Source organism: Mesoplodon densirostris, chromosome 16 (genome assembly GCF_025265405.1).
Source record: "Mesoplodon densirostris isolate mMesDen1 chromosome 16, mMesDen1 primary haplotype, whole genome shotgun sequence".
Classification (NCBI taxonomy): Eukaryota; Metazoa; Chordata; class Mammalia; order Artiodactyla; family Ziphiidae; genus Mesoplodon; species Mesoplodon densirostris.
The window spans coordinates 72,140,690-72,164,445 of NC_082676.1; the positions used below are offsets into that span (position 1 = coordinate 72,140,690).

At 53.7% G+C, this 23,756-nt stretch overlaps 2 protein-coding genes across 8 annotated transcripts; both read left to right on the plus strand.

Annotated features, from left to right (window-relative positions):
- The first annotated feature begins 2,398 nt into the window (after window positions 1-2,398).
- NXT1 (nuclear transport factor 2 like export factor 1) lies at window positions 2,399-5,402 on the plus strand. Of its 2 annotated transcripts, none has more exons than XM_060077754.1 (2): window positions 2,399-2,710; window positions 3,022-5,402. In XM_060077754.1, exon 2 carries the CDS (start codon window positions 4,692-4,694, stop codon window positions 5,220-5,222), a length of 531 nt encoding a protein of 176 aa, XP_059933737.1. In that variant the 5' UTR covers window positions 2,399-2,710; window positions 3,022-4,691; the 3' UTR covers window positions 5,223-5,402. The 2 variants fall into 2 exon arrangements, with proteins under 2 accessions (XP_059933737.1, XP_059933738.1); XM_060077755.1 differs by having other exon boundaries at window positions 4,741-5,402.
- Window positions 5,403-13,219: 7,817 nt separating this feature from the next.
- Window positions 13,220-22,756, plus strand: GZF1 (GDNF inducible zinc finger protein 1). 6 transcript variants are annotated; one of them, XM_060078307.1, is made up of 6 exons: window positions 13,220-13,298; window positions 15,683-17,102; window positions 18,243-18,337; window positions 19,746-19,913; window positions 20,347-20,504; window positions 20,827-22,756. In XM_060078307.1, the coding sequence occupies exons 2-6, from the start codon at window positions 15,706-15,708 to the stop codon at window positions 21,160-21,162; spliced, it is 2,154 nt and encodes a 717-aa protein (XP_059934290.1). In that variant the 5' UTR covers window positions 13,220-13,298; window positions 15,683-15,705; the 3' UTR covers window positions 21,163-22,756. The 6 variants fall into 6 exon arrangements, with proteins under 6 accessions (XP_059934290.1, XP_059934287.1, XP_059934292.1 ...); XM_060078304.1 differs by lacking the exon at window positions 13,220-13,298 and adding an exon at window positions 14,556-14,797; XM_060078309.1 differs by lacking the exon at window positions 13,220-13,298 and adding an exon at window positions 14,566-14,609.
- The last annotated feature ends 1,000 nt before the right edge of the window (window positions 22,757-23,756 follow it).

The following is a 23,756-nucleotide window of genomic DNA, read 5'->3' on the forward strand; positions in this document are numbered from 1 at the left end:
CTCGTCCCAAGTGACCTTCCAGAACTGCAGCCCCAGCTCACCCTGGTCCAGCAGCGGCTCAGATGATTCCTCTAAGGCAGGGGAAAAAACAACACATGATTGTTTTGGAGGCAACGTGTTGGAGGGACAACTGCCCAGCCATCACCGTAGACCCCCGGAGATAAGCTCCAAGTCACGCAGCCCCTCGCAGCAAACAAACGTCATCAGATACTGCACCAGAGAACTACGCTGACAACTCGGACCGCTCGGCCCCGTGTTTACAGACCCAAAGGTCCCAGCCTGTCTTCAGAGCTGCCAGCAGCTCAGCGTATCTGACCAGCTGAGTCCCTGGAGAGACTCCACGAGGCAAATGGGCCATTGGTTCCACGGCTGCTCAAGCCAGGCTCATCTTCCAGAAGGCGCCCAAGTGATTTGGTGACAAATCCTACCAATTTGTCAGTACACTTGTCCCAAGTTTAAAAGCCAGTTGTTGGGCTTCCCTGGTGGCGCAGTGGTTGAGAGTCCGCCTGCCGATGCCGGGGACAGGGGTTCGTGCCCCGGTCCGGGAAGATCCCACATGCCGCGGTGCGGCTGGGCCCGTGAGCCATGGCCGCTGAGCCTGCGCGTCCGGAGCCTGTGCTCCGCAACGGGAGAGGCCACAGCAGTGAGAGGCCCGCGTACTGCAAAAAATAAATAAATAAAAGCCAGTTGTTGGAAGGATTGTTGGCAAATAAGGAAGCTGCTGTCGATGCAAAATGTCAAAATACACCAACGTTTCCTGGATGCTTGCTTTGTGCTCAGCCCTGGGCTAAGCGCTGACCACAGCCTCCTCCATCAGCTCCTCACATCAACCCGAGGAAATGATGGCATTACTATCCCTCTTCTATAGGTGAGGCACTGAGCCTCAGGTAGGTTAACTCACTTGCACAATCACTCTGCTAGCGCACTCTGCTAGTACACTAATTAACTTACAAATACGTTTGTTTATGCCCAATTTTTAATAGTATTAAAAAATAAAGGGAATTTACTGGCTCTTGAAATTAGAAAGTCTAAACTTCAGAGTTGATTCGGTTCCCAACAGTCATCAAACTCTTGATTCCTCCCCATCTCTCCGGTCTGCCCCATGGTACAAGGGCGCCCCCCTCAGCGTGGCAAGATGGCTGCAGCAGCACACATCACATGTCCAGGAGAAAGACAAACATCATCTTTTCCAAAATCCCCTGGCAAACTCCTTCTCTAGGCTCAGTAGCCCTAACCAGGCATCCCACCACTCCGGAATTGTGCCCTTGGAGCCAGCGGTGTCTCTAACCTCCCAAGCTCAAGGACCACAGGGGGAGTAAAAAACAGGCTTGCTTCCAAGAGCAATGGATTAAATGTTAGAGAGGAGTCATCACAACTAGAATGTTGTGGAGCAATGAATTGAACCCAGCCCTGTCTGTTCATTCAAACAGTATTTATCGCGCCCTTGCTGTGGGTCAGGCACAATTTAGATGCTGGCGCCACACATCTGAAAGCTTCCTGCCCTCCCATCCTCCCGCTGCTGGCTCTGCTGCCTCTCAGGCTTAAAGCCTTGTGTTTTCACCAGAACCTGGCGCTGGATTAATGTCCTCCTAACCAGCTTTTCTAGGACTGAAGTGGCTCTGTGACTCCAGGCTGTCATTTAACTTCTGTCTCTCGGCCTCCTCGTCTATAAAATCAGGAATAATGATACCTCCCCCGAAGCTATGAGAACGAAATGACAAGAGTTTACATGGGAAACATAAGGAAACTTAAAAGCAGTGCGACATCCAACCCAGTGGACATGCAGGTCAACTCTCATTTTCATTCTAGAGATTCGGAGTTTTGTACATTAAACTCCAATTTCACTGGCTCGGGCTTTGTAAAGTGTGAATACGGCTCCAAAGATGCGAGTTCAATTCACCTTTCTACTTAGCCTGCAACTTATTTGTTTATAATCCACACTTTTCATTGGGGGCGGAGGGGTCGCCTATATGGAAGAGCCCACCCAGTTTCTAAACTTGTCCTGAACACTGAGAGCAAGTTTCCCTTAGGAAAGCAGGCAAAGGTGCGCCCTAGCGTAGCCAAGTTGGGGGCAACACACACACTCTGAAAACGCGGCGCCATCAATAAACTTTTCATGCCCGGCGGCTTTCGCGCACCCGCGAGACAGCCCCACCCCGAGAGTCGGGGACGGGACTTGCGAAGTTTCGCCCAATCAGAGGCCCCACCTAACGTCGGGCCGGAGTCGGTGACCCAGATTGACCAATGAAGTCTCGAGCACGGATTTGCCGTGGTCTTCTGGGAAAGCGTCTCTCCCGGAAGCCGCCTCGCCTCTGACACACCTGGGCGGTGCTAGCCTGCGGTCCGCCGTCCCACTGGCTGGCACAGCTGCCCGTCACGGGGCGGGGGCGAAGGCCGTGCACTTGCGTCTGCGCGGACTGGCGGGCCGAGCGCGGGAGCCCGCTGAGACGCTGACCGGATCAGGCGGTTGCTGGGAGGAAGGGGTTCGTTGGAGGCAGCTTTTACTGGGCCGCCTCGGGCGAGCAGCGGAGGAGCGCGGAGCCTCGGCGGGCCCGGCCCGAAAGTCCTCTGTGCCGCGGCCCGCGTGACCGGAGCCGCCCACGCCGACCTGCGCCGACCAGGGTCGTTTCGCCCACGCCTACCCAGCTGACTGAGGCCCACGCTGTCCGGTGCTGACTAGGGCCGCCGCCCCGCTGTCACTCCCGTGCAGGTAGGTCCCCCACGCAGGTCGGTGCCCCCCACTCAGGTAGGTAACCCCCACCCAGCGCAGGTAGGTGCCCTCCGGGCAGGTAGGTAACCCCGTGCAGGTGAGTGCCCCCTGCTCAAGTAGGTGACCCGCGCGCAGATGGATGACCCCCGCGTAGGTAGGTGACCCCCGCAGGTAGATGACCCCGTGCAGGTAAGTGCCCCCTGCTCAAGTAGGTGACCCCCGCGTAGGTCGGTACCACCCAGCGCAGGTAGGTGGCCCCCGCGTGGTGGGGATGCCGGCTGGTCCCGCAGCGGGTCTTGGGCCGGTCGCAGCCCCGCAGGAGCGACCTCTCTCCCTGCGGACGCCCGGGCGGGCAGCTGGTTGAGCTGCGTTCGGGAGGCGGAGGCCCGAGGTGCTGGGGAATCGCGTGGACGCCGGTTGATGGGGAGTCCAGCGAGGGAGACGGGCCCGCAGCGGGAAATGACAAACTGCTGTCCTGGAACCTTGAGCCCCAGACTGGACCCTAGAAGGGCAGGAGCCAGTGAGAGGACCGCGTCGTCCCGGCAACAATTTCTTGTAGTGACAGATCAGGGGTGTGACCTCCATCCACACGTAAGTTTTCTTTTCTCATTAGTGACGTTGTTACAGTAACACCCTCATCCGTTCTCGGTGACCATTAAAGGACGTGGTGTACGAATGTAAAGCACTAGGAAATAGGAGCTTGGAGTGAGTGTTTGCGAGGCTGGACTTGAGGTCCCGAGGGGGTGGCAGGACCCTGCATCAGCGCTGGGCACCCAGCGCTGCTTTCTAGGTGGGAGCTCCCGCCCAGCCTGGCTAGTTCTCTCCTGGAGGCTCAGGCCTGCACCTTCCTCCGCCCTTAAGAGTGCCTGACTCCTTCGCAACCCTGCCTGGGATCTTTTATCTCTTTCATAAGATGATTTTTTTTTTTTAAGGTTGTTGAAATTTTTAAAAAAATCAGTATTTAAGCTTGTAAATCTAAACCCATCCACTATTTTAGTAATGGTGTCCTGTGTTGGATTTTTGTTTAGTGAAATATTATAATCGTGCAAAAAAGAATACAGCTATAATAGCTGTACCATACCCTGAGAAAAGGTAATAATAATTTTTCTTTGTGCTTTTGGACCTTTTTTTAAGGAAATGTGACATTTTGGCTACAGTTGAAATTCTAACTTGCTGCCACCACCCCGCACCCCATAGAATTTCTTCCATCTGGCCTGTCTTTCCTCGGCTCACGGGGCTCCCCTGTGCTCCCAGGAGCTCGGCACGAGCTTAGCTTCTCATTCCAGTCAGCACCAGCTTAGCTTCTTAGAGCCCGTCATGAGGACTGTGGCCACCATGTTGGTCCCGTCCTGTGCTCATGGCATTTGTTCTCTTACCCTCTTAGGAAACCTGCCTCCTCCCTCACAGACCCTGTAGGTGAGCTGAGGATAGACTGATTGGCCTTTGTTGGGCCACTGTTCCCTTCCCCAGGGTGCAGCGTCTTTACCCGCTTCTGTAATTTTTTTTTTTTTTTTTTTTTTGGCCGCACCACGCAGCATGTGGGATTTTAGTTCCCCGACCAGGGATTGAACCCGTGCCCCCTGCAGTGGAAGCTTGGAGCCCTAACCACTGGACCACCAGGAAAGTCCCTTTACCCTCTCCTCTAGGGCAGTCACAGCTGTTCCATGCTTCCAGGAAAAAGTGGCCTTCCACTATCAGATGTACTATAGCTTATAAAACGAAACTGTTAAAATTCATAGTAATAGCTACCACTGCGGACCATGTGGGTCTCAGGCTTTTTAACTAAGCACGAGGTGTACACGGCTTCTTTTCATCCAACATTGCTGTTATGCACAGCTGGGGATGGTCCCGTTTAAAGTGAGCGAACTGAGGCCTAGTCAGACCAGGCATCAGCAACAGTGTGCGCCTAGAATCATCTCTCCACCATGTGTAGTTGTTCTGCCACCAGCAGAGGAGGAGGAGTATTCGTTTGTCCGGCAGGATGGGCAATGGCCTTCACACAGGGTCTCTTCCACCTTCCTGCCCCACAGCCCGGCTCCCCCAGGTACAGGAAGCACCTGGGTGGAGACCTTCCTCAGCGGGGCCAGAGATGGCGTCCGTGGACTTCAAGACCTACGTGGACCAGGCCTGCCGCGCCGCTGAGGAGTTCGTGAACGTGTACTACACCACCATGGACAAGAGGCGGCGGCTGCTGTCCCGCCTGTACATGGGCACGGCCACCTTGGTGTGGAACGGCAACGCCGTCTCGGGACAAGAGTCCTTGAGTGAGTTTTTTGAGATGCTGCCTTCCAGTGAGTTCCAAATCAACGTGGTAGACTGCCAGCCCGTTCCCGATGAAGCCACCCCGAGCCAGACCACGGTCCTCGTGGTGATCTGTGGGACAGTGAAGTTTGAGGGCAACAAACAGCGGGACTTCAACCAGAACTTCATCCTGACAGCCCAGGCCTCGCCCAGCAACACGGTGTGGAAGATTGCCAGCGACTGCTTCCGGTTCCAGGACTGGGCCTGCTAGTGGCGTGGGGAGACACCCCCAGACTGAACCCCGCGCCCCCTCGCGCCCCAGGGGCCCTTTTCTCGGCGTACACTTGTTTGTCATAGCTGCCTTTTCAAAGTAGTAAAATTCTCTATTTTTCTACTTGCCCAGTAGAGACTCTGTCTCTGGAAATTCTGACGAATAAAACGACAATATGAACGTTGCTTCTTTTCCCCTCGCCTGATGTGTTTGGTAGGTTTTGGGGAGGGGGAGCAAGAGAAGGAGGGTTAAAGGCGCCAAGCTCAGCAGAAGGCACTGCAGGGGCTGAGGTCCAGGGCCGAGCACCTGCCCCAGGCACAGGTGTGCACACAGGTGTACGGGAGCCGGGCTCACAGCCTGCACACACAGGAATCCGTTGGGACACTTTGAAAAATCACCAGGCTGCACATCCCAGACCTACTACTGAATATCTACTTCTGAATATCTGAGGGTGGGGCTGGCATTGGCATTTTACAGAAACAACCTAGCTGTCCATTAGGACACTTTAGAGCACATCAGAATCCCGACGAGGTGCTGGGCCCTCCCTTAGCACCTGCGCTGGGAGTTACACGGATGAGAACAGGTGAGATACCTGGAGTTAGCTAATAATTGCTTGTAAGTGAAGCAGCTACATTGACTACTCCCTTACAAAGAGAAGGAGGAGAACTGCTTTTAAGAGGAAGAAGTACTGAGGTGGGGCTGGGGGGCATTAGAATTGGATGCTGGTTTTATTGACCCTGAGGACCAACCCTGACTGCATTTCTCCAAAGTAAAGAAAGAGAAGAAAAAACTAGAAGTTTCCATCATCCTTTGATTAATAGATGAGATCTTGTGGACACGTGGCTTCCCCAGGTAAATCTGTGGCAAAAGGTTGGGCTAGGGGTGTGGGTTAGGATTAGGAATGGGGGAATTTGATGTGTAGGCTGCACAGATAGCAGGGACCTCTAGCTTCGGGCTGTGGCGTCCACTGGGGATGGCTGGGCAAGGTGGGCATTGCTGCTGTGTCGGGAAGGATCTCCCTCCCCTCTGATAGAGCAAAAGGGGCCTGACCCTGGGGATTGGACGGAGAGCTGGTGGGACAGGAACAGGGCAGGAGGCAGGACAGAGGCTGATGTACGGGGGGCAGCTTGTACTTAAGGGCAAGCCCTGGTCAGTTTCCCTGGCTGAGATGCAGGCCTGAGCTTGGAGCTCTGCCTGGGGCTTGTCTCGGGCGCTGGGTGATTGGGCCCCTGGGAGAGGCTAAGAGGAAGGCGGACATGGTCCTCAGGATTCATAGAGTTGCTAGGGGAGCAAGAGCCCCCCCAAGAGCAGGAGGTCCGTTCTCCAAGGCCAGATCTCAGCAGTGTTGGGGGCCTCAGAAAACCCACTCCAGTGCCCCAGGAGAGAAAAGATCCCAGGTTCAGAGACAGCCAACTCCTCTTACAGAATGCTCACTTCCAAAGGCTCATGACTGAGAAACTCAGGGGTGACGGAGGTGGGCACAGGGGGCCAGAGGGGCTCCAGCCCGGCTGAGGGGGTCCAGGCACAGAGCCTTCTAACACTTGAGGCTTCGTGGGTATTTAGGTGAATGCAGGACTGTCTTATCTACAAGTGAGCACGTGTCATCAGGGTGTCCCCACCGAAGGGCATAAACTGCCCTGACCCCATCCCACTGAGAGCTCGGTCAGACATCACTTGCTCTGTGGGTGGACCAAGCACCCTGGTTTGCCCAGGACTGGGGCTTCCCAGATGAGGCCATCAATGCTATGATCAAGAAAGTTCCAGGAAAACTGGAACTAGCTGGTTACCCTACCCTCAGCCCAATTTCTGCCATAGACTAGAAAACTCTAAACAGTACGGTGGCTTCTAGAAATAGGCGAGGAGCGGAGCGGGGTGGGCCCATTAGTGCTGGGAGCAGGAGGGCATCAGGCTGCCCCACTGGGGCTGGTGAGCGGACATGTCTCCCAGCCACTTGAAGTGTGGCTCGTGTGACTGGGACACTGGGTTTATATTTTATTCTAGTTAATTTCAACTTGAATAACCATGGTGCTTGGTCCCTACTGTACTGGTGCAGAGATAAAGAGGAATGCTGGTCCGGAGACAGGTGGCTGGGAACCCGGAAATGAGTGTGGCCGGGGCCTAGGCGCAGGCCCAGGTGACAGAGGGGACATGTGCCCCTTCTTAGCTGGAATGGACCTCAGAACTGACCAGGTTGACATGAAGCACAGATCCCCGCTGCCGTCTCCTAAGGAGAGAATTTTGTCCTGCCCATCAGGAGGCGAGGCCAGAAAGACCTTGTTCCTCGATTTCCCAAGCACATCAGTGTTACTGAACTCAGCTCCAGATGCCCAATGCTTGAAAATCAATACTCAAGAGGGAAGTGTTGGTAGAAATGGAAAATGTTGTTTTGATCAGAAAGATGGCAATCTGGGGAGAAGGCAGACTCGTGTCCTGGAAATCCACCTCTAAAGATGCTGCTCCGCCATGAAACATTTTTTTTTTAATTCTTTTTTTAAAATTATTTTTTATTTACTTATTTTTTTGGCTGCGTTGGGTCTTCGTTGCTGTGCGTGGGCATTCTCTAGTTGCAGCGAGCGGGGGATACTCTTCGTTGCGGTGCACAGGCTTCTCATCGCGGTGGCTTCTCTTGTTGCGGAGCACGGGCTCTAGGTGCACGGGCTTCAGTAGTTGTGGCACGTGGGCTCAGTAGTTGTATCACGCCAGCTCTAGAGTGCAGGCTCAGTAGTTATGGCACATGGGCTTAGTTGCTCTGCGGCATGTGGGATCTTCCTGGACCAGGGATCAAACCCGCGTCCCCTGCATTGGCAGGCAGATTCTTAACCACTGCACCACCAGGGAAGTCCCTGCCATGAAAGTTTTAAAGGGAAAAGGGGACGTAATGTCAGTTAATCCTGGAGCTAGGGTATCAGACTCGTAGCCATCTCCCACAGTGTGCAGGCTTGTCAACTCCTCATGATCTTTACTTTTCATTAAAAAAAATTTATTTGGCCGCACCATGCAGCTGGCAGGATCTTAGCTCCTCGACCAGGGATGTAACCCAGGCCCCGGCAGTGAAAGTGCCAAGTCCTAACCACTGGACCACCAAGGGATTCCCAATGTGATCTTTTCTTTAGATGCTGTCTTGTTCACAGTTTATTTGTGCCATTACTGAGGGGAAGTTAGGGAATAGATCTGTACACCTGTTAATTATTCTTCATTTTTATTTCTTTGATCTAAGGAAAGAACCAACAGGTTAGGCAAAGTACTGTGTGATCAGAATTCGATAGGTGTGCTAGGGCAGGAGATGAGTAGAGCATGGGGGCGCCTAGTTTAAGTTTAGTGACAATATAGCTTTGCTAAAGTGACAAGACAAAAGGGTGCCCCTTCGGAGAGCTCTTTCCTGCCAAAAGCTGCTTACATCAGGATCTCACCTGCTTCCTCCTTGAAATGAGGCACAAGATGGGCTTGAAACTTCTCCGGGAAAACCCCCTAAAGTAAATATAGATGCAACTTGGATCCAGACATGAAGACAATCCCTGCCTGTCCTCTGCCACCGTCTTGCTTGCGGCCTCGCAATTACTGTTGAGTTGTCGCCTCCCGGTTCGGAGAGGCAGGTGTGACGGGATGGGTCAGTCGGCTTATTTACTGTGACTTGTATGAAGTGTGAACACTGCCTTCTAACTAAGGCCAGGTGGGAGGGGAAAGGACACGGCTTTAGCCTGAATCTCCTGCTTTAACCTGAAGATGAGCTATTTCACGGCCCCTGTAAGGAATGGTGTGCACGTATGTGTGTGTGCACACCTGCTGCAGCTCTTCTTGCGCTCCTCTCCTGCAGGCCCAGCCAAGGCAACTGGGCCCTCCCCTCCCACCAGGTGTCCCCTCCCTCAAACACTCCCCCAGCCAACCCCAAACACACAAGCCTGTTGTGGTTTTATTCAGAATTTCATAACCAGGGCCTTCTATAGCGCAAAGAAAAAGATTGTTAAAAGCTAGCATTCAGGCCTGCACTTCAGCACAGCAGGGGCTCGCAGCCCCTCAGAAGGGGGCTTGAAAAGAAGAGGCAGACCTGTCCGTGATACGAATATGAAACAATCTTTGAGTTTCTTTGGTAGTCAGAAAAGGAAGTTCAAACACTTTGTGGAATAATAACAACAGTTGTCACAGGCAGCGAGAACATCCCAAGAACTGCCCAAGGTACTTTTCAACCTCATTTTACAGATGAGGAAACTGCTTTGTGTGTGTTTTTTTTTTAAAGATTCCATATAGGCTTGCTCTGTTTGCACGGACTTTCTGGAAGGATTGGCAAAAACGTAAGGACAGCTGTCCTTAGGGATTGGGTTCTAGGGTTTTAACGTGGAGACAAGGCATTTGCTGCCGAATGTCCTTGGACTTCATTTTTTATACAGTGCGCCCATCTTGTTTTTTAAATTAAAAGCTCACCTAAGAATCAGGACTCTGTTTTCGCAGCCAGAAGTAAGGGGTATTCAAGTTGCGGGCACCTCGAGGAGTGGCCTTTTCCCCCACAGAGTGGCCGACCTGTGCCTGACCTGACCAGTGAAGTCTCCAAGTAGATGCTGCTTTGAAACACCCTGAGTTCTCGCAAAAATGGATGTTTTAAACATTTAAAAATCACCACCTAGGCTTCTGAGAAGTTAGTGTAAAGTCCGGATATTTTGCCCAAATTGAAGGCAGGTGAAGACGTGCCCAAACTCAAGACTCTTGATGGAGCCCCAGCTGCCCTAATACGCTTGGCCTGACGCACCGGAACCTGACCTCGCGGTGGACCGCACAGCCGAGACCGCGGAAGAAAACCTCGCCCGACCTGCCGCCGCGACGCCGCCCAGAGGGTTGGAGGGAAGGCCAGGCTGACCCACCCAAACCACGCGACCAGCAGCCCGAGGCCTGGACGCAGGAGCTGCCTCCGTGCGTCCGCCTGCCACTAAGGCGCGCTTCCGGGCGCACGCAAGGCGGCTGACATCATCATCAGGCGACGGCCCAGGACCAATCGGAAGATTGACTGTGACAATCTGAGATTATGCCAGCCAGTGGGCGGTGAGTATCTCGGAATCTGAGGCCCCAGCCCCGCCCCTCCTCAGCGTCGGTTGGGCGGGGCGGCCGCCGGAGGGCGGGGCACAGCTTCTCCGCCCCTCCCTGGGCAGTTTAGAATTTGATGTGGTGAGTTCCTTCCAGTCTGGTTCTATAGATTTGCTTTTAAATCAGATCATTTCCTGGGTAAAATAGCGTACCTTCTTTATTCATTATAATATAGTGAGCATTGCATCAAACAATTCAACATTTTTCCAGCTTTAATTGACACATTGTCTATCTTTAAAGTGTACATGATGATTTGATAAACATATACATTGTGGAATGATTACCACAAGTTCCATTAAACATTTTTTTAAATGTGCAGGGATATATTATAAATTATTCAGTTGTCTCCTTTTGGGCGAGTAGATGGTTTCCAAATTTTCACTAACATAATTACCTGAAAGTTGTTCACTCCACTTCCTCAGGATGGCTACAGGGTGTTACTTGGAGATAAACATCTATTCCAACTGCCCCTGAAATTGCATTTCCCATGCAAACTTCTGCGACATCACAGATTATGTTTAACTTCGGGTCAATTTGTTGTATTCATTGGTTTATCATTGCTTTTTATAGTATTCTCTTGTCCCTGCCATGTGTACACGTTTGTGAGTTGTCTTTGTTCTTTGTTAGTTTTGCATTGGGCTGTTGGTGTTTTTTTCCTTGTTTTCCAAAGCTTCTTTGAATAGCCTGATGTACTTCCTACCTTGGAACCTGATCAGGTAGCATTTCTAAAGGGAACTGAAGATAAAACTTGTAATAATCATATCCAGTTTCTTCACTTGGTCAATCACTAAAGCTATTATGACCCTAAATAAAGAAGTCCTTTCAGCACTGAACGCTAACTAACTTGGGCAGAACACAGAATCCTGGCTGCTCTTTTCCACATATGCTGCTTCTACGTCTACTTGGACTTCTAACACATTCTAAATACTTCGTGTGCTCTTTTAAACACGTAGACAGGATCCTTGTTAGTGACAAAGTAAGACTGCAGTGGTGTTACGTTTTATATGAAATTGTCCTATAAAAAGCAGTGCATCACCTATTTTGACATTCTGTGTTGAAGCAAAGTTGATTTCAAAGCATTTGTGGCCAGATTAAGTTTATCCAAATGTGATGCTCATGATAAGAGGATATATGTATTTTTAAAACATATATGTTTTAATGGAATCTGAACTCTTTCCAAAAATAAGGTGCTATTTGTTCATATGTTTCCCATCTCATATCATGAATTATCATATAGGCTATTCTTAGAGGAGACATTTTATTTGGGCTCACATCCTGAAGACTGAGGACTATTTTTTGAAACTATTTAGGGTTTTAATAAATATCATGCTGAAGACACTGTGTATTTGTAAAAATCCCTTGCTTAAAATTGTTTCAGTCCATCTGTGAGGATGTGGAGAAGTTGGAACCCTTGTGCACTGCTGGTGGAAATGGAAAATGGTGCAGCTGCTATGGAAAACAGATATGGTAAACACAGAATTACCATATGATCCAGCAATTTTACTTCTAGATACATATCCAAAAGAAATGAAAGCAGGGGCTCAGATACTTGTACACCAGTATTCATAGCGGCCACTGGCAGACCCGTGCCCAGGCCCGGGCCCCGGAGAGCTCGGAGATGAGAGATGGAAGTGATGCGGCCAGGCAAGCAGTAGGCCTATATCCCTAGGCTTTTTTTTTTTTTTTTTTTTTTTGCAGTACGCGCACCTCTCACTGTTGTGGCCTCTCCCGTTGCGGAGCACAGGCTCCGGATGCACAGGCTCACGGGCCCAGCCACTCTGCGGCATGTGGGATCTTCCCGGACCCGGGCACGAACCCGTGTCCCCTGCATCGGCAGGCGGACTCTCAACCACTGCACCACCAGGGAAGCCCATAGATCCCTGGGCTTCTGTGAGAAGTCCTCCCATGTCCCCCCAGCATCTTAGAAACCACAACTTCTCAGTGTTCACTTTTGGACTCATGCAAACCAGACATGGAATTTCTAGGAGCTATTTAATCACACCCTCTCTAGTTCCCTTTGGACGTTTACCTGATCTGACAGGAGACAGCTCTGTTTTGCTGTAGCTGGGGAGGCATGTGGTCTGCACAGAGCTGAGCAGTGGAGGTTGTACCTTGGCTCTGTCTTGCTCCCTGTGTGATCTTGAGTAAGTTGGCTAACCTCCCTGTGCCTCAGTCTCCTCATCTGTATAATGGGGGTAATAATACTACCCCCCCCCACAGAGTTTTGTGAGAAGTGACTAATACCAGTAACTGGGGGTGGGTAGTAGTGACCCACCTTCTGTAACCATCAAACACATTCTGTTCTTATTATCCTGAGACTTGGGACCAGTTTGGGGGAAGTTGCAGGGAGGAGATCCATTTGCAGGAGGAAGTCGGGGCCCCAAGTGAGGGAGGGCAGGAGAGTCCTAGGCTGGAGAAAGACTAAATTCAGCGTGTGCACCTGGGGCTGAGCCCGGCCTCCAGGAACTGGGATGGCTTCTGGAAATCCTCCGGAGATGGGGAGCGACAGCAGGATCCACGTCTGGGTGCACCTAGAGGTAGGAAGAGCCCATAGGTGTGTGAGGAGGGCAGGGCTGTTTTGGAACCAGCAGAGTCCTGCCGTGTTTTTTAGCTGCAGCAGAAAGTAGAGATTGTATGGGTTTGTACAAATCAGAAGCTAGAAAGTAGGGCGGGAAAGATGGTAGAACTGCTTTGTCCTGTTTGGGCTCCACTGTTAACAGCGGCCGACCCACTTCCCCAAGGTCTGGCTTGTGCGCTGACTACACCCAGGGAGGTCAGGTGGGCACAGTGCCAGGTGTCACCGTAGGTGGCAGGGAGGGCGGGTGGCATGTGTCCTGCGTGGAGGAGGAGCCAGGCCCAGGCAAGCTGAGCACCATCCTCTGCCACACGGCCTCCAGGCTTCCTGGCCCCGGGCTCCTTCTACCAGTGACACTGGGTCCATCAGGGCAAGGCCTCCCACGCTGTGGAAGCGCTTATAGCCCTAAACACAGACGCTGAAGGATGGTAAGTACAGTTATTTTCAAATGCTCCCTTTCCTCCCCCCGTGACAGCATGGAAAAGAGGCTGCTGTCCGAGACCTCCTTGCCTGGACCCTCTCACCCCGGCCCTGCTCCCCGTGTCCACATTGCATTGCAGCCGCTTCAGACAGATGCTTTACAGGCTATGACAGAGACAGTAAGAGAGGGGTTGTTCTAGATCAGGGGTCCCTAACCCCCGGGCCGTGGACCACTACCGGTCTACGGCCTGTTAGGAACCTGGCCGCACAGCAGGAGGTGAGCGGCGGGCAAAGCTGCATATGCAGCTCCTCATCGCTCACGTTACTGCCTGAACCATCACCCCACCACCACCAAAAAAAAACTGTCTTCCAAAAAAACTCTCATTTCTGGACGTTGTCTACACTGCATAAACTGAACCAGAAGACACCGGATGAGAGATCGGCCCAGGGTCCGCTGGGCGTTTGAGAGAAATGAGAACAAACGGAGGCTCGGAGTAGCGACGTGAAGCCTCTGGGACGCGAGGGCCCGTACCCTGGGGTCGCCGGCGAACGGCCGGCGGCGTGCACACACCCGGGAGCGGCGGCCGGAGCCCGAGGCTCTGAGGCTCTCGGAGCACAGACGGCCTCCGGTTCAGCTCCTGACTGCCCGCCCGCCTGCCGCGTGCCCAGTACGAACTCAGCCGCCGACCCTGCAAGGCGCCGCTGGGGATCCAACAACCACTTCTTCCGGCACAGGGAAGCGCCGCGCCCTCTCCCCAAGACGCACCCTCTCCTGCAACCTCCTCCCGCCGCCCCGCCCCCTCCTGCCTCCTCCAGCGCCCCGCCCCTCCACCTCCCTGCCCTCTTTCTCCGCCCCGCTCCTCCAGGGGCTCCACCCCATCCGGCGACCCGCCCACCTGCTGTACTGCCCATGCGCTGGAGCCGGGGAGGGACCCACGCGAGATGGTGTGCGTGCCCCTCAGGTCACGTGACTTTCGGGGTGGGCCGGCCCTGCCCCCGCCGGGTAGCGAGAAGCGCAGAGCCGCCGGCACAGTGTTCTACGCAGGCGCAGACCGTGGTTCGCGGCGGGTGACGCAATCCTGCGCAGCGGGCCGGGCGTACGGCGGCAGCGTGTGTCGGATCACGTAACTTCCCCGAATGGCCTCCGCAGTGGGACGTGCATGCGCAGGTCCTCCCCTACCCGCGAGGGACGGGGCCAGGCCCACCGCGGCCAATCGGCGTCGCCCTCGCCGGCGCCGCGCCACGCCCCCCGTCCGTCGGGCAGTCTGTCCGTCCCGGGGCCTAGTCCTCGGAAGCTCGGCGGCGGCGGGGGCCGGGCGGTGCGTACGCGGCCCGCGGGGCAGAGGGCGCTAGGCCTGGGCTCCGAGTCGGGCTCAGGGGCCACGCGCGGGCCGGGAGGCCGCCGGGGAGTCGGGGCGGGCCTAGCTGTCGGCGGACGAGGGCAGAGGCGGCCACCTGCGGCCATTGCCCCTCCGACCGGCGGGCGCTGAGGAGCTGGACCGGGCAGGTGAGGCCGGCCTCAGGGACCCGGCCGAGCCTGGAGGCGGGCGGGAGATGCGGGAGCTAAAGGCGGGTGCGCCGGGGGAAGCGTCCGCGCCGGGTCCGGGAGGACGGAGCCACGGGCGGTCCGGGCCTGGCGGCGGGAAGGTGGCGCGCGGGGAGGCCCGAGTCCGGCCCGGCCGCCCTGTGACCTTGTCAGCGCCTCCCCCGTGACGCCTGCTCGAGAGTCACCGGGACGGCCGGCGCGGCTGCAGCCCTCATGACGGCCTGTCAGCCTCCAGCACGGGAGCCACTGCGGCTCGGAGGTGTTGAGGGCCCTGCCCGGCGCCGTGCCCCGCATCGCTTCGGTGCAGTGACGGTGACTCCAGTAGGAGGGACTTAACGAGGTTGGAGAATGACTGTGAATTGTGGGCTACTTTCCATGAAATTTTCTTCATATAAATTAGTTTAGTTGGTTGTTTTCAAAGGTAGACAAGGTTTGCTCTCATCCGTGGCCGCCATGTATTATATTTTGTTTTATTTGGTTTCCTGATCAAAGTAGTAGGCATTATTTATTGTTGCTATAAATTCTGTTAGCTTGGGGGTCTGGGTCTGTAAGTAAATTACAAAATGACCTAGAGAAGCCAATTACTGCTTGAATGTATTTCATTAATCATCACTTTATCTTTAGGGCAGTCTTCGTCTGTTTTCATGCAAATATCTCATGAAGGTGCATCAGGGCTTCAGAAACATGCTAAGAAGTGACGCGTGACTTGAATCTGTACATGAGAAAAGTTAGGTGTAGGTCGTTAATCAGTTTATATCCTCTAAAGAACTGATATAATCCTCATAATTTTTAATCCTTCTACTTCGGAGGTTGCTCATGCATGAATAATTCTTGGTTGGTTTTCAGAGCTGTTCCTGGGAAGAAGCAACATGGAGAGTGGGGCAGTTCTGCTGGAATCCAAGTCCTCCCCGCTTAATCTTCTGCATGAAATGCACCAGCTCCGCCTGCTGGGTCACCTGTGCGACGTGACTGTCAGCGTGGAGTACCAGGGCGTCCGGGAGGAATTCATGGCCCACAAGGCGGTGCTGGCAGCCACCAGCAAGTTTTTTAAGGAAGTGTTTCTTAACGAGAAGACTGCGGACGGCACGAGGACTAACGTCTACTTAGACGAGGTGCAGGTGGCTGACTTCGCTTCTTTTCTTGAGTTCGTCTACACTGCAAAGGTCCAGGTGGAGGAAGATCGGGTGCAGCGAATGCTGGAAATGGCAGAAAAGCTGAAATGTTTGGACTTATCTGAAACTTGTTTTCAGTTGAAGAAACAGATGTTAGAGTCGGTCCTTTTGGAGTTGCAGAATTTCTCGGAGGCTCAGGAGGCAGAAGGGAGCAGCGGCTCCCAGGTCTCTGCTGCTGTTGCCCCTGATGCTCGGGCAGGTGTGGCCGCGGACAGCCCTCTGGCCAACGGCGTCGCGGGTTCCTTGGATCCCCCAGCGGCAAGAATCGGCAACAGCCTGTTGCCAGATCTGCCCTCGAGGAAGTCCAGGGAGAAGCCAGACAAGAGAAAAGAGATCGCTAAGTCCCCCTACCCCAAGCTCAGAAGGGCTAGCGGGAGGCTGGCTGGGAGGAAGGTGTTCGTGGAAATCCCTAAAAAGAAGTACACTCGACGACTCCGAGAGCAGCAGAAGAGTGCCGAGCAGGACGCCGGGGACCGCGGGGGCCCCCGGGAGCCCAGCCCGGACGCCGGGGGAACGGTGAAGGAGCTGGTCACTGTCACGAAAGACGAGGAGGACGGCGGGGCTGGGGCCGAGGTGGAGGCAGTGCTGCCGAAGGCGGGGCAGGGGGAGGGGGAGGAGGACGAGGATGAGGACGAGGACGAGGAGGGAGAGGAGGGCGCGGGGAGGCGGAGGAGCAGCTTCCGGTGCACGCGCTGCGAGAAGGCCTTTCTGTACGAGAAGAGCTTCCTGAAGCACGTGCGGCACCACCACGGCGTGGCCACCGAGGTGGTCCACCGCTGCGACACCTGCGGCCAGACCTTTGCCAACCGCTGCAACCTCAAGGGCCACCAGCGCCACGTGCACAGCAGCGAGCGCCACTTCCCGTGCGAGTTGTGCGGCAAGAAGTTCAAGAGGAAGAAGGATGTGAAGCGGCACGTGGTGCAGGTGCACGAGGGCGGCGGCGAGCGGCACCAGTGCCAACAGTGCGGCAAGGGCCTGAGCTCCAAAACGGCGCTGCGGCTGCACGAGCGCACGCACACGGGCCACAAGCCCTACGGCTGCACCGAGTGCCCGGCCACCTTCTCGCAGCCCTCGGCCCTCAAGACCCACCTGAGGTAGGCACGGGCCGCCTCGAACCCCAGAAAGCACGTGGAGACGGGGGGGGGGGGCGTGCCAGGAGGCGGCCAGTGTGGCTGCCTCGCGGGATGGGTCACTTTTCAGTTCGCTCCCTCTCAAAGCCGGGGGCTGCTTTGAGCCTCTGGGTTCTCTCTTGAGGCAGAGATGCGGGCATGGCGCTCTCGGGGCGCGGGCCCGGCTGATGGGGACCCGCGCCTCCCGCTCAGGCGCAGGGGCCTCTCCCGCTCCTGGTGCTGAGGCGTCCCGCCGTCCTTGCCGAGTGGGGCCAACGACCCCGTCCCCCTTCCTGAGCCTTCATTTGGGACTCAGTCCTGTGAGCGGCTGGGTGGCGAGTCCCACTGAAGACCTCAGCAGGGCGACACTTCTCTGGGCTTGGAGAGTGCCTGCCGCCAGTCAGTCTAAGCTCCAGGATTAGGACGGACAGGGACTCCAGTTACTGATTTTTGAAGTGTAGGTGGGTGACATTCAGTTTTTAAATAAATTCCCTTCCAGTGCTCAGTACTTAGGCTTGAAATCCAGACAGAGCAGTTTTCTACTCTCCCCTAGATCGGCCGCTGTCCTGGGCCAGTCTAGGGGTGGGAGCTGGGTGTTGCTTGTCCTTTTATTGTCATTTATAGCCCGGCTCAGGAAGGGCTCAGTAAACATGGTGACAGCCACTCCATCCTCGCCCTGAAATGCAGTGCTTACGCATGCACCCCAGGGACCGGCTGGCTTAATGTGTTGATAACGGTTCTTTCTAGACTGTTACGTCAAACTAGGAAAGGATGTAAACATTTTGATCACGTGGTACACTGTCAGCCATGGTTCCTGAGGTGTCTGTGGGTGACTGTTCTCAATGAGGGAGCTTTATAAATACCACACGGTGCTGTTTGGTGTTGTAAACAGCCTGCAGAGGCACAGCCTGTGCCAGCACCTGGGGGCAGCATGTCTGGCGGGGATGTGGCGGTCTTGACTCGGGCAGAGACTGATTTGGGGGTGAGAGTCCTGGGCCTCGCCACCTTTCAGTCCTTCGCATTCGGGCTCCTGGAGCAAAGTGTCTCCCCAGGTGAGGGAGGATATGGTAATGCAGAGTGAGCTTTGACACATCCTGAGTTACCCTCTGAATGTTGTGCTTTCAGAATTCACACAGGGGAAAAACCTTTTGTCTGTGATGAATGTGGTGCAAGATTCACTCAGAACCACATGCTGATTTATCATAAAAGGTGTCACACAGGTAAATACTCCATTGTGATTGAATGTCTTCCCTGGCTGTAGGAGGAAAACTGCAGTTTTCTTCATTTAGAAGTTGGCATCTGCCAAGTGGTTTAGGTTAAAGCCCTGATACGCTCTTCCGTCTCATAAGTGAGCATAAGTAAATGAATAAAATACGCCCGCTGCCTCCAGTGCTGTGTGCTTGTGGCCATGACCTCTGAAAGAAGTTGCTCAGAATATGGGAAAAGCTATACACTGTTATCCCGCTCCTTGCCATTTCTAAGAACAGAGTATTAGAAAAAACCTGACTGTCCAACCCCAGGGAAGTGGTTCAGTAAATGGGTAAATCCACCCTGTCCCGTCCCAGGCCCTTCTGACTAAGGTCTCTGAATATTATGAAAAACACCTGTGTTTGGCTGTCGACTTGAAAAATGCACAATTGAGCATACAGTGAATCCAGCTTCATTGGAAACCTGCAGAAATATAGTTACATGATGTGTTAAGGTGGTGGAATTACGAGGTTTTCAGAATTTCTGTGGTACGATTTCATCAGGTGAGGGAGAACATTTAAGCTCTTTGTTCTGATTTTGTGCAGTGCTCCTGGGGTTCAGCCCTGGGGCGTGTGGAGTCTAGCTGTCGGGTACTGGGCTTATCACGCTAACCCAGTTCTTTCCTGCTCCCATTTAAAGATTTTTATTTCTTTGACTGTCCTGTGAGCCTCAAGTTCAAATGGTGAGATAGATGAGCCACTTAATGACGTGAATTAATAGACTAAAATGAGCAGAATTGGTGTCTGATGGAAGACTGGGGTCGGGGGAGGTCAGGCCACACCGAAGGATTAAGTTAGAATCGGTTATTTGATGAACATGCTAATATATTTGGATTTTATTAAAGCCAGTAGTTTTGATGTTTGAGAAATCGGGGCACGCCTGACACAGGAGTCTGGTCTGTGGGCCCTCAGGGCCCCAGCTGCACAGCGTGAAGGGTGGACGCCTTCCTTGCCCTGACCCCACCCCGGGCGGCTGGGAGCTGCTCCAGGACAGCCCCGCGTGTCCACCACACACTCCTCTCCCTTCAGGAGGGGCTTCTGTTGTGATAGAGACCCACAGAAGCCCTGTGAAAAAGTCCAGCAGTTCCACCAAACCAGTTGTCAAAACTGTTTTTCTTGTTTGGGATGACTGAATTTCCAAACGTGAGCTGGCTGAATGCGCTCTTTAATTCTAATCTACTGGAACCTTTCTTGGGGTTTCCAGGGACATTTTACACCAGCTTTCAGCAGGTAGCAAGCACTGGACACAAAGATATTTTATGACAGTTTTAACTAGAAAAGAACGCTCTGCCTGCCAGGGCACTTGGGAGGGTGGGCCCCATCCTCCGCGTGTTCTAGCGCCCGTGTCACTTCTAACTTCGTGTCTCGTGTCTTCGTGTAGGTGAGAGGCCTTTCATGTGTGAAACGTGTGGCAAGAGTTTCGCTTCCAAGGAGTATTTAAAACATCACAACAGGATCCACACTGGGTCCAAACCCTTTAAATGTGAAGTTTGTTTCAGGACTTTTGCCCAGCGGAATTCGCTTTACCAGCATATCAAAGTCCACACAGGTATGGCCGGAATGTTGCCAGAGAAGGGAGGTCAGTTTGGCAAGAAAATATCCCGAAGGTTTTAGATTTTCTGGAAAATGATTTGGAATTTAGCTTTAAGTCGTGCGTCCTAATAGCATTTAAACATCTTTGAGTGTCTAGTTTCTGGCTCTGACAAACTGGAAAGGTACGAATGTGTGAACATGGATGTGGACGTGTGAACCTTTGAACACCTTGAGATTAGAATTAGGGGTGATGATCTGCACATGCTAGTAAACACTTACACCCGCGCAGGGTCACTTACAACTGGAAAGCTGTGGGTGAGGCCACGGACCCCTGGGGCTCCTGCACGGTCGGCTGCTCGTGCCCGTGTCGCCCTCCCTGTGGCGGCTCGGGACGCCGTGCGGCCCAGAGCAGCCGGTAGCTCTCATGTCCTCCGTCCCTTCCCTCCCAGGGGAGCGGCCCTACTGTTGCGACCAGTGTGGCAAGCAGTTCACGCAGCTCAACGCACTCCAGCGCCACCACCGGATCCACACGGGGGAGAAGCCGTTCATGTGCAACGCGTGCGGGCGGACGTTCACCGACAAGTCCACGCTCCGGCGGCACACCTCGGTGAGCGGCCAGGCCGGCCCCCCGCGGACAGCCGCCAGACGGCAGAGCCGCCCGCCCCCCTTCCCTGAGGCCCTCAGTCCATAAGGGGGTCCCAGGGGAAGGCGGGGCTCTCCCTCCCCTGCAGCGAGGGCAGCCAAGGGGGGCGTGAAGCAGGGCCCGGGGCACGCTGAGTCCTTTCTGGCAGGGACTGCAGTGGCAGACACGTGTCTGACGGTTGGAGAAGGCTGTTGTACTTGGTAACGAGTGGCTGTGACTTGGGGGCTCTGCAGATCCTGGTCAGGGACACAGTGGGTGACCTCTCTGTTCTGCGTTTGGCCCGCAGATCCATGATAAGACCACTCCGTGGAAGTCTTTCCTCGTCATCGTGGACAGCTCTCCCAAGAACGGCGACGGGCACAAGACTGAGCAGCCCGATGAAGAGTACACGCCATCCAAACTCTCTGATAAATTGCTGTCTTTCGCAGAAAATGGCCATTTTCACAACCTGGCCACCGTGCAGGGCAGCATGCCTGTCGTGCACGATGACAGTCCTGCGGACCCGGCCTGTAAGTCGGACGGCCCTGTGGGGTCCCAGGACACGCTGCTGGCCACCACCATCAACGAGCTTAGCGAGCTGACGCCGCAGACGGACCCGGGCCCACACAGCTCCACTCTCTGACTCACACGGACTGGAGCGCGGGGTCACCTGCCCCGCGGTCCCAGCCTTGCACCTGCACGCATAAGGGCTGGACGCGAGCGTTCGTCAGGGGTCAAGAACTGTGGGCAAAGAAGTGGGCAAGGATGGCTTCCAGAGTTTCTTGAATTTCTGCTAACTTGCACGTCTCTATCAAACCATTTCTCATGCTTCCCCTTAGAAATCCTGATCTGCATGGTCTCAGCCACACCTTATCAGCAAACAAGGCACTTAACATAACCTCACTTAATTCTGGTGGAATCATCCTAATGCTTGATGACCTTGACATTCCTGAGGCTGGGGTTACTGCTCAGCTTCTTCGTGGAAGTTTATTTCTGATGCTTTAAAGCTATTTTTCTACCAACCTGAAGTAAAACTGGGACCGTGTATTTATTTTCAGCTGTTTCTTTCCTGTCGAACTGAAGCCAGTCAGAGGTGCTCTGGGACCCTGGAATGGGGCTAAAGAGACAGATGACTGCACTTGTCCCCTTCCACCCCCCTGTTCGTAGGCACTAAACTCAACACTTGTAAAGTAGCTGCTCACAGCACACATGCAACTAGGAAGTCTGTCATAAAATGACTTGAGATGTGGCTACAGGTTTCATTTCTAAAAATCCAATTTAAAAAAGCTGTCCTACCAAAGACTAGCAGAAAACAGCATAGTAGTTTTTGCAAAGAGGTGTGAAAAATTAAGCCAGGGGCTTGAGAACACTTGAATCATAGTGTAGTTATTTCATCCACGAGTAGCAGTGAGGTGGTGGTAGCCAATCTAAGAACACAGAGTACTGGTAGTTTTGCTGGGTTTTTTTGACAATTTCTGTGATTTTCCGAAACCCAGCATTTCTTATTAACATGTCAAGACGCTTGCTGACACAGGCAAGTCACTGGCGCACACGTTCCCCCGGGAGCATGAGCGAATTTGGCAAAGGGGACCAAAAGCCTCCGTACACTCCTCTGATGAACCTTAAGAGTGGACCATGGAACTGCCAACCTCGTCTTAAATGTGCCTCTGTCTCGTGCTGGCCTTTGGTAATTCTGCTGTCCTTACCCAGCCTGGTTCTTGATCCAGTGGTGAGGGCGGGTCGCCGTGCACACAGTGCTTTGACTCACACGTGACCCAGGTAATAAAGGGGAATTGTCACTAGTTGCTCTTTTTCTTACATTTAATTTATTACACTTGCTGTGAAAACGCTCGTTTTCTAAGAGGAAGGGTACTTGTCTGGGATGAAGACACAGCTGCACGGGATGCCAGAAAAAGACCGAGGACGCTTTCTTCCCCGTGAGGCGGTGACGTCAACACCGAAGGTGCCGAAGGCGTCCCAGGTGCTGACACGGGCTGCAGGCGGCAGTACCGAATCCACCTCCAGCTGTGACAACATCGCCCACTTGTGTTCACAGAACAAAACAGTGACTCACACACATTTTACTCTCGAAAGGAGAAGGAACCTGCCTGGCTAATGAACCGTTTCTTAGGGTAAAGTCATCTTAATGAGAAGAAATTTAAATAATAGTTTATTTTGTTACCTATTGGAATAATTTGTGTTGAATTTGTTTCCTTAGAAATTCTACAGAAAACTTTAATGTGTTAATAAATGTTTTGTAAAAATAGTTTTGCAAGTCTAAGTTTATTTCCATTATTAGAATTTAGGTTCTACAGAAATAAGATTCCTGATTCATACAGGTAGCTGCTTTAATTCCCTGGTCCTTGGAGTCTCGCCACCTCCATGCACTGCACGTGTGTTCCTGACACGTGACAGGCCTGCCCCTGCACGCGCTCGGCCTCGGTAGCTGGTGCCAGGCGGCGCGGAGGGGCCCAGCCTCATCGCAGCCACGGTGACTCTGCGCCTCAGAGGCTCCTCCATCTACGGTCACTTCTCTGCTTCCCGGGAGGGGACAGGAGGGCTGCCGCCCCAAACCCTGCCAAAGATGCATCTCATCTCGGGGATTTGTGGGGCGTCTCCGTTCCTCCCCATCCCGGTGCTGTGTTGCCACGTGACTGTCAGCCCCAGACGCTCAGGTCAGGCCACCAATGCGGCGATTGGGCGCCTTCCAACCATCGTGTGGGAGACGCTCTCGGCCCAGACTCCAAAGCTCCCCTGCCTCTGCTTTTAACCAAAATTTGTTGTACAGAGTTTGAAAACAAAATTGGCCAGGTGGTGGGGTAAAACCTTTATTAAAGGTGACCTTCACAGAAATGTGGTTTTGCCAAAGGTGATCATCTAAACTGACCGATTTGAGTGTAAGTTATCATTTAATTCTAACCTGTTGTATATCTTGCCACACAGGGACATTTTTTGAGACCAAGCAAGTGCCTGTCTGCTTAACTGAACTTGATGGTGTTCCTGTCACTCTAAGTAACATTATTTCAGGCGAAAGTCCATTTGTCCACAGGCACCAAGATGGGCAGATGGATGCGGGCACAGGGCCGCCTGGCACATCCGTCACCCCCCAGCTGAACCCCGGGAACCGCCCACTTCCCTCCACCAGTTTGCACGGGCCTCTGGGACCCTCACCAGGGGCCCCTCACCGAGGCTGGCAAAACCCACCACGGGAGCTTCTGTTAGGAAACGGAAGAGACA